The 10525-nt window shown below is 40.2% G+C and overlaps 1 protein-coding gene across 1 annotated transcript; it reads right to left on the bottom strand.

The window, feature by feature from the left end:
- Positions 1 to 5010: 5010 nt before the first annotated feature.
- LOC133884936 (glucose-1-phosphate adenylyltransferase large subunit 3, chloroplastic/amyloplastic) lies at positions 5011 to 10525 on the bottom strand. Its single transcript, XM_062324546.1, has 16 exons — positions 10245 to 10525; positions 8556 to 8778; positions 8328 to 8447; positions 7596 to 7766; positions 7368 to 7457; positions 7179 to 7265; positions 7049 to 7104; positions 6846 to 6939; positions 6625 to 6737; positions 6484 to 6556; positions 6275 to 6355; positions 6039 to 6125; positions 5849 to 5953; positions 5652 to 5758; positions 5493 to 5553; positions 5011 to 5403 (listed from the first exon to the last, which is right to left on the bottom strand). Exons 1-16 carry the CDS (start codon positions 10508 to 10510, stop codon positions 5302 to 5304), a joined length of 1836 nt encoding a protein of 611 aa, XP_062180530.1. The 5' UTR covers positions 10511 to 10525; the 3' UTR covers positions 5011 to 5301.

Raw genomic sequence — 10525 nt, forward strand, 5'->3', positions numbered from 1 at the left:
CACCCGTGTCCAAATTTTTTTGCCGAGTCGGATACTCGTGTATCCATGTCGGATTCTAAGTGGTATTTGATATGTCCTAATTTTTTTTCTATCGGACGTTTCGACACGAGTCAGACTCTGACACCTGCATCTGTGTCTATGTAACACAGGCTGCTCCTAGTCTCCTGGAAAATCATTCTAGAGCTCCTGCAGGTAGCCAAGTCGCATTACCAGTCGCTATACTTTTACGTGCCCGGCCACCATGAAGGGGCCGCGCCGTTGCAAATCCGCAAACCACGAAGCGTTTCAAAATGGCGGTCGCTGGACCGCGTGCAGCGTCATTGCCCGGTACCATCCCCGAATCGCGATTGTAGAAGAAAGGAGTGACACTGAAAATTCGTCCCAATAGATCTCTCCGAAGTTTAGCTTGTAAAAATTTAGTCATCGATTTGCCAGCCTATGATATGGCTAAACATTGGGGAGACTTTTTTCCAAAATTCAGAAGCAAAACAAAGGCCTGTCAAATCTTTTTTTTTTTAACTCAAGGCAGGAGCATTGTCGATTCATGTAAGAAGTTGTCTCGTATTAAAAGAAACGAGGGGTATAATGCTCAGTTAATTGAAAAAACTGAGATAAAATCACAAGCATTACGGCAAACAACCTAGCTAAACTAAGTTTGGAATATCACAGAACAATCTAAGCTACCGCACCTAATCAACTACCTAGCTAAACTAGGCCTCTTATGATTGTTGTCGCTGCCAAACTGACCAAAGCCGGACACAAATCGGCAGCCACCAAACGCAAGGAAGAGCTTCCTAGGCGACGTCTTTAAGAAGGACACAACGTCAAAGACACCGTCGTCTCCCGTCTGAAAGATCGGATCTTGTTTTTCACCTAGAGAATCATAGGAGCACCACGGCCATGCCTCAAGGAGGGAAGCGGCGCCTGAGGGTGTCACCGGCATCGGCAAAATGTTGTCACCCGAAGTTTCCGCATCCCACACGGTCGTCACTGCACATGCTTGGAACATTGCTGTTGTCGTGCCATTAACGAAGCTACCCCTAACACCTCGCACATGTGCCTTCCATGAAGCCAACCAAGCTGCATAGCTCCCAGCGGGTTAGACCGGGAAAAGAGACCAATCTGCAAATGGGGGAGCTGATGCAGGGGCTAGATAGGCTACACGAGAAGAGGAAGAAGCACCACCACACCGACAAATGACCACTACATTGGCCACCTGGACATTTGCCTCACTGCACCCCCCCCCCCCACTATCCTCCGTGCACACACACATATATATAAATATAATTTCGTCAATATATAATAGTTACTATTTACTATTAACAGAATCACTAGCAATATTTATCATTAGCGTATGACGGTATAAGGATATAATATTATAATATACTTCAACAACTTATCCACTACATGCGTGCAATTTTATATTTGAGAATTACTATTTGAATACTATTTGGTATTATTCAGATACTATTTAGTATTGTTTACACACCATGTGAACAGTAAAAACTTAATTTAATATTATTAAAATACTATTTTGAACAGAAACAACAATACTAAAATATTCAATGTTGAAAGCGGCCTTTCTTGATTCGGTAGTATTCAGTGGTGCTATTCAAGATCTTTGCAGGTTGACGAAACCAATAATTTAGCCGGTTACACAATAGTCATAAAAATTCTACTCAGTACTCATCATTCTTATCGCTAGTTTATTTCAGAGTAGCAAAGCTTTTCCTTATATCTCTAATCATGAATATATGTGATAAGTTTGTATCATCACCCTAGATAGTTTCATTCAAAGAGAACACTTCTCTACGAACACAGAATTCTCCTTACCCTATTATGGCTATGCCAGATGCAAGAATTACCTAAAAACTACCGAAGAGGTTTCTCCTATATAGTACATAGCATAAAAATATGTCTCATATAAACAAACTAGAAGAATAAGGGATTTTCAAAGATAACACTACTTCATTTCCACAAGCATAGATTACAAATTATTTTCCCTTTTGGGAACTCCAAATACTTACACACTGAGGATTACCTTACAGCGGTAGTGGCACGAATCCTTCCTTCACTATAACTATTTTACAAGGTGAACTTAATATTAGGAGTGAGTGAGAGAGAGAGTGTGTGCTAAGGACGCTCTCGCTCTTCTCTTGATGCTGCTCGATGGCGGGTGTCTGGTGATGTTCTCCCTTCTGTTGCCTGAAGCCTCCTTTTATAGTCGCGAGAGGAGCTCATTTTCTCCTTTATTTAATTTGATCTATGTACTTGGATAGTAGCTTGGAATCTCAAGGTACAGAATATATTCTCTATCGACAGAACGTGAAACCACGTGAATCTGTCTGCTGATTGTCTTCTTTTGATGATGGAACACGCACTTTGGCATTTTCAAAGCATGTGAGTATAGAGTCTTCTAAGCATATGAGTATGCAGACTTTCTTCTGTATTTTTCTTCTGCATAGGTCTTCCACGCTCAAATTATTGATATCACCTTATCAATACCATATACCTTTGAAGGACAATATTCCCTATATCTTTCATCTTTTCAACATATATGTCTCTTTATATAGTTTTCTCTTTTTAAGATATATTCTTTATTTTGAATTTTGTCTATATCCGGAAAACATTTATAGTGTCTTTATCTGAGAATGGGATTTCAAATCTTTCATCGTATGTTTTCTTTATTTCTTCAAACTTATCGCTTATCTCTTTTTTAATTCTTTTAGAATTTCTTCCTTCATTTCTATCTTCTATTGCGGTAATATTGATTCAAATTTTTCTTCAACTTTCCAGTCTATGTATGAATCATCCAAAGGATCACATCTTTCATTAGGCATTCTTTATATGTGAGCTTTTTTAAGACTCTTCTTCCTTGATACAAGATGCTTGTACTGGAATTTTTTATTCTTTGCTCTTCTAAATCTCTTAATATAATCTTTAGTAGCATATTCTATGTAATAATTTACTCCTAAAAATTTTTGGGCTTGATTTAATGCTTCATCAATATTTGCATATTTTTCCATGACATTCCTACTACCAATTTTGAATCTATCTTTTGGGATATTATTTCTTCAAATAATATGTATATGACACATATACATATCATTTACTATATTCCATCTTTTATCTAATAATATTATTAGAACATTTGTCCATATCTCCTTCTAAGAATCCTAATACGGCTTTATTTATTGTATCCCATCTTTTATCTAATAATGTTATTAGAACATTTGTCCATATCTCCTTCTAAGAATCCTAATACGGCTTTATTTATTGTATCTCATCTTTTATCTAATAATATTATTAGAACCTTTGTTCATAATTTTTTTCTTGTCATACCCTTAATTCCTATAATATATATTCCTTGGTGAATATATTTGTACCCCGAATACTTTAGATCATTCTCAAATTGTTTACTTACAACTCTTAATTCTACTAGTTGTGTTGAAATACTTAGTTCTACTTCTTTAGATGTCCTATATAATCCATTCCTACTTTCAAATATACTCATTTGATAGAACTGTTGAGATTTTATTTTTCTTAAAGTATCATTCGGATATCTCTCAAGATATTTTTTTCTACATCTATGACTTCTTCTGGGTTATCTATATCTTCACTTTTACCCTTTAGCCTATCTATTAGAGTTAAGCGTTTTGCATCTTGATTTACTAGCTGGAGTGTTTTGCCTCTTCTGACAAAGCTTTTAGATATGCCTATCTTTGTGATTTTATAGTCTTAGTGGATGCAACTATTCTAGATGAAGCTAATACGATCTCTTTATTGTTTTCTTTGATATTAATTTTATTTAGAATCTAGTTCAACAACTGTAGAACGGTATTATTATGCCTTATTATTACCTTAGAGTCCTCTTTAGGTGATTCGTAATCAGAAAAACCAACAGGATCAGGTAAGTATTTTTCTATTTCTTTTAAGACTTGATTATATTCTGACATATATTTATGAGAGAACTAATATCTTGACTTCTTCTAAAAGTTTTTTAATATTAATTATATCTTGATCTAAAGAGTTTGATTCTTCTAAAACCCTTGTAACTTCTTCCTTATCAGATAATTTATCTAGAATCAACAAAGAGTCTAGTTTCTCATATAACAACGTAAGTTTTTCTTTAATATAATCATTATTTTGACTTGATTTATTTTTCTCGGTCTTGCTTTCTCCTGAGACTTGTAAGGTCAAATTTATTTGTTATGTATAAGGGAATATTTTTCTTCTAGCTGCTTATGTTCTTTGTATAATCTTTTTAATTTTAAATCTAAGTCGTCTTGTCTTTTACCACAAGTTATATAAAAAATTTGTAATAAGTCAACAATTAGATTTAGTTGGCTATGAGATGAATGTCAACTATGTTCTTTGGAGGAATTAAATTTGCACCTAATATTAATATTATCTTATGTATTAACAATCTTTTCTTTACTAACTTCTAAATTCGGATATTTTAGCTTTTCAATAAGGACCAGACTCTGATACCAATATTAACTTCTCAAATTAGAACCTTGTTCAGATGTAAATATATAAATTTTACTATTCAAATTTGAGTTACTATTCACTATTAACCGAATAACTAGTACTATTTATCGTTAGCGTGTAACTGCGTAAGAATATAATATTATAATATACTTTAACAACTCGTCAACTTTCTCAGTGCAATTTTATATTTGAGAATTATTATTTAGATACTATTTGTTATTATTCAAATACTATTCACTATTAACAAATGACTAGTATATATTTATAAGTATCCGGCGTTCGGGGCTACCGGCTACCCCCACCGGCACCAGCGACAAAGCTTTGCGTCCCTCTGCGCTTTGCACGCCGACCCGACGTCACTTCCATCACTGCCCAGGTAAGCCCACCAAGCTGATCGTGGTTTGCGGATTTGCAAAAACGAAACGGGCCCTATCGGCCTCTGTGGGCCCGCAAAAAATTATATGGCACCGGTTCCACGTAGCGTAGCACTGGGAGAGGTATAGCTGCTGAGATCAGATCAGAGCTGGGGATGAGATGAGCAACTTCTTTTTTGTTTGTTTGTTTGTCCGAGATTATTTACAAGATGCACCAACGATCCCCAAGAGTTGCTGCAGCTATACTCGGGCAGCTTATTGCATACTACATATAGCAAGGGAAGAACGACTAGTACCACTGCTACCGCGCACGCCGTCTTTCTCCTCGATCATCCAGCTCCAACCGTCTTCTTCCTTGTGCTCTTCTTCCTCATCACAGATCAAGGTCGCGCATCCCAAATTCTCAGCAAGGCTAGACTTTGACCCATGGGGCGCTCTAGATGACGGTTCCGTCCTTGATGGTTGCGTTCTTCAGGATCAACACGATCCCCGACCTGATGTAGTACCCTTCCTCCGGCCGGTCGGCTTCTTGGACGCCCTGTCAGAGACAGTGCAAAACTCATCGTTTCATAGCGTGTAGTGTTGATACAAGAGCTGAGCTCTGAAATGTGAGCGTGTCTCTCTTACCTCGCTGTTTGTGATGGACACGTTTCTTCCGACCCTTGCGTTCATATCGATGATGCAGTTGCTGCAGAGCATCGACAAAGGGATTATTATCATGTTAGGAGGCAGAGTATAGTTGGAGCATATATATTGATTGTTTCAAGATTCAAGTCAATCTCTCACCTTATCTTTGTGTTCTCCCCTACACCAATAGGTACCTTGCCCTCTGACGCTAGCCTCGAAATCTCGTCTTCAGTCTCGTACAAATCCGCGCCCATCATCATGGTATTCTGAAATTATTGTTTGCAACGGTCACAGTTGGTCAGGGCAAGAATGCAATCGTTGTGCGAGTGAACTCAGTCATCGACGAAAGAACGTACCTTCAGCTCACATCCAGAGTTCAGGCGTGAACGAACACCAACAATGGAATGCTCAATGGTACATTCACGCAAGAAGCAGCCGTGGGAAATGATTGAGTATTTAATCTGCACACATGAATCCAAAGCTCAGATAGGCACTGCTTATATTATAGTTTGGGGATAACAATTCATCATTCCACGCGACTCTTACCCTGCACTTATCTGACTTCGTTGGTGGTAAGTACCGAGGGGAAGTGAAGAAGGGCGTTTTTGGATCATAAAACTCGAACTTCGGAGGCTGCAATAGGGGACATGTAAGAAAACATCGGTAAAAATCATATTAATTGAAGAGTATGGATGGAGCTGTATCATTTGCAATGTTTTCAGTCCAATTGTTTTCTACAGTTAGGGCACATGAGAACTTGGTGATGACAAAAAAAATATTACCTGCTCGCATAGGGCCATGTTTGCATCAAAGAATGATTTGATTGTTCCAATGTCCTCCCAGTAGTCAGTGAAGACATATGCCTGACAACACCAGAATCAGATGAATTGTAAATACTACATTCGATGTGATACTGCTACCCCAATAGAATGTGAACTAGTGAAAAACTGGAAAGTGGGGCATGAGTTATCGAACAATATTGAAGCTTTACCTGCACATTGTGCTCATGTAAAGCTCGGGGCAGAATTTCAGAACCAAAGTCATGAAGTTCAGAATACCTTGACCTAAGAATGCTACAGTTAGAACACAGAGCTACAGGAGAACTGTATCAACACAAAGAAAAAGTTCTTACTTTAGAAGGTTTAAAAGAACATCTCTTTTGAAAACATAAACTCCCATTGAAGCAATGTAGGGATACTTAGTTGGGTCGTCCATGGCAAAATTGAGAAAGCTGGTATCCACTTTCTGCATGATCAACAGATTACACTTCAGATAGTGCTATTTTTATAAGATAAATTATTCTCGGGAAGCTTCAATATATATCTGAGACGCTGAGTTAAGGTGATTGCTAACCATTGCTTCCAAGTCTGCACCCTTTGGTTTCTCAGAGAACTGAATTACCCTGCCTGAACTGTCGAACTTAACTAGTCCATAGTCGGATGCTCGGCTTTCAAAACAAATGTATAGAAAATCAGGGATAATTGCTATTTCTGCTGAGAAGGAAGAAGTGCTGATAAAAAAAAATAGAAACTTGGGATGTAAAAAAATGGTTATACTTTTCTCCAACTGGAGCACATGATAAAGTAATGTCTGCGTTGTCATCAACGTGTTTCTGCAAATGATGTATGCACAGGATCAGGCAGTTAAAATAAAACATACAGTAGGACACAAGAACAAACTACCAACCTGCACAAGCTCCATGTAATCCATACGATAGAGCTGATCTCCTGACAAGATTAGAATGTGTTCTATAGCTTTGTGCTTGTAATAATCCTGAAGAAGCGCACGAAGCGTAAGATGCACTGCTTTAGCAATCCAAATTGAAATGTGTGGAAAACAACAAGCACCATCTGCTCCCAAACATCATTTTTTTACCTCAAGTACCCAGATAAATTTTCTGACAGCATCTGCTGTACCCTGGAACCAACCAGCAGCTTCCCCGGGCATTTGCGTTGCAGCCAATACCTATTTGTGGGCAAAAATATATTGGTTAAACTATGCTATATTCAGTAAAAGAAATTTAACCAACCCATCAAGATCAGAAGAAAAATGAAGTATTGCAAGCTCTTGAGTAAATCACATCAAGAAGTTGAGGTGAATTACCTCAACAGATCCATCAGTGAAGTTGATTCCCCCACCAAGGTATGTGCGATGAATATGGCGATTAAGAGAAGCTGAGTTGAATTGAGTCATCACGAATATCTTGTTTATGCCACTGTTGAAACAGTTGCTCATGGGGATATCGATAAGCCTGTAACATCCTCCAATAGGAACCTAAGTAATGCAACAAAAGGAAAGAAACAAGATTCAGAATAGTGATTTAAAGATAGCTGAATGATCTGCATGGATGGATAGTCATTGATAGCCTTGAGATTGATATCATGTCGGTTAAAGTGGTGGGGGCATCATGGGGACCGGCTATATAAGCCATCCATCGACACTAATAATTTAAACACAGTGCAAACACCTTGCTACTGAATGAGCTATACTTTAACTAGCTTTATCCAAATCAATTACCATCTGCAGAGGACAACTGAAAATAAATTGAGATATCAGACTCCTGTCTACTTAACAAACTTTAAGCTGGAAAATGAAATTAAACATTTCTTGCAATGCGACAGATTTTTGGTTTCCTTCTGCAGCTGAGGTGTATCAACTTGAAAGTAAATAAAGATGAAAAGAAATAGGGACCTCCGGATCCTGTCCACTTAATAAACCTAAAGCTGGCAAATTAAATAGAACACTTCTTGCAAATGACAGATATTTTTTTATCCCTTTCTGCAGCCGATGTGTATCAACTTGAAACTAAATAATAAAATGAATGCATCATCTTACAGCAGGAGTGGCCCTTGTGCCTGTGAGAGGGAAAAGCTGAGTCCCGGTACCACCACCCAATATGACAGCAGCAACTTCATTTGGATCAGCATAATTCCTTCGGAAGGGCGTTCGAACAACCTGCAAATTTTCGCATCAAGAGTTTGTGATGTTAACAACTTATAGCATCAAAGAACAAAAAGGCAGTGATGAAAACACCAACTTGATCATTGATGGGATGAAACTTACAAGAGTGTCTGGGCCAGCATCTGAAGTGAGCACGCATTGCGCACCGTTTGCAGCACCTCTAGCACCAAAACACATCCTCAATGATCTCTCGTTCTTGAAGTTGCTGCAGTCCCCAATCCTCACCCACTCACTCCCAGAGCCCTCACCGCTTCTCCTCACCGGGCTCATACATGCTTTTCCCTCCAGGGGAAACACGCTGCTGAACTGCATGACTGAAACGCACCTGCAAGGCCACAACCATCAACAACCAATCTTGAAAATTTATTCACTGTGCATTGAGTCAAACGCAGGGGCAAAACTAGATAAGAACAAGGAAAGCAGCTGGCCTTTTTATTTTTTGCAAAGTTCGTGGATGCAATGATAAACTCCCACTTCAAGCAGAAAAGGATCCAACTTTTTTCACAGCTCGTAGTGTGGTAAGAAGAGATCAGCACAATGATCACGGAATAAAGAACTGGAAATGGGGCCCTTGATAGATACACCACGAAGATTTGGAAAGCGAAGGGAGGAAGTACACATCCCGAGAACGGTATTAAAAAGACCTTCTGCCTTCTTTTCAGGACAGAGTCATGTGAATCTCAACGGCTCAAGCTCAGTTGGGATCTGGTTTTCTTCCGCCTCTTCTGAACTCAAAACGACGCAAAGTGGGATAAGAAAGCTTTGAGAATGAAAATGATACTCCAGCTCTTAAAGAACCTAAATTACTCCACATGAAAACTAACAAGAACAAAATCACAACGTCGAATGGCCACAACCCCCCAAATAGGACCTTCATCTTTTCTCCTCAGAACAAATGAGCGCAAGACAGACACCCCAAAAGAGTGTAGCCCACCTGAACCTTTCCACACCAGAAATGGGATGGGATTGCAATCTTGCAGAGTTTCGCAACCAAATGGAAACGGGAGCTTCTCGACGCAAGTAAAGGCGGCATTTTACAAATAATTTAAGGACAACAATGATGAAACGAAGCTGGCCAAAGTTCAAATACAAGTATAGAAAGCAAAGGGCACAGGATCCAATGGATGATCCTTTTTGTTGGAAGGAAAAAAGAAATGGGGGAAGAACACGTCGACCCCCTCCCCCCACACAAAATCCACCGCAAATATCAAGAAACAGCCTTTCGTGGAGCGAAAGCCGAAACGAAATCGGGTAGCAACTGAACATCAACTCAAATAACATTTGCCGCATCATCAATTCATTCAATTTATCAAAAAAAAAAAAAACTATGAGGAATCGATAACCATGATCCTAGCCGCCCCCACCTCCCTCTTCCTCCCAGGAATTCCTAACGGATCCCTCCTTCTCCCCCGAGGGTCGATCCCTTTCTCGCAGCCAAGCTTTCCCCCAACCACATCGCCGGTGCCCTCTCGGGCGCTCGTCACAAACTCGCCGCCCCACCTGATCCACCGCTCCTGCGGTCTCCGGCGTCAAACGTGTCTCCAGGTAGCAACGTCACACGCAGCAAAATTCACTGCACAAAGAACAGGAAAATCTGCAGGGGCAGCGTTCATTCACACATCACAGAGAAATACATTACCACCCATTTCAAGAACATGCAGGGCCCGACCTCGCAAGCAGTGAACGCCTCGCCACCTTTCTTTTCCATCACGCACAATGCAACCAAAATGCAGAGCCGCCCAGTAACCCGCAACATCCCAAGAACACAAATAGAGAAGGAAGGAACGTTACCTAGGAACGGATCGACGAACGAGCAGCGGACGGATCGATTGGTTGGAAGAATTACGGGCCTCGGAAAGAGAGGGAGGCTGATGTGGGTGGCCGCGACGGTGCGAGACGGTGGTGATGGGGAGCGGGCGATGGCTTATAAAGCGGGGCGGGGTTGGAGCGAGGAGGAGATGGACGGACGGGGACGGGCTCACGGACGGACGGGAGCAGCGAGCGTGAAGGTGGGGCGCGGCCTCGTTTGGCGCTACGCGTGCCCTGTGCCTGCCCATGTGGGGGAAGGTCGA

The sequence above is a fragment of the Phragmites australis genome, chromosome 11 (assembly GCF_958298935.1).
Source record: "Phragmites australis chromosome 11, lpPhrAust1.1, whole genome shotgun sequence".
Lineage (NCBI taxonomy): Eukaryota > Viridiplantae > Streptophyta > Magnoliopsida > Poales > Poaceae > Phragmites > Phragmites australis.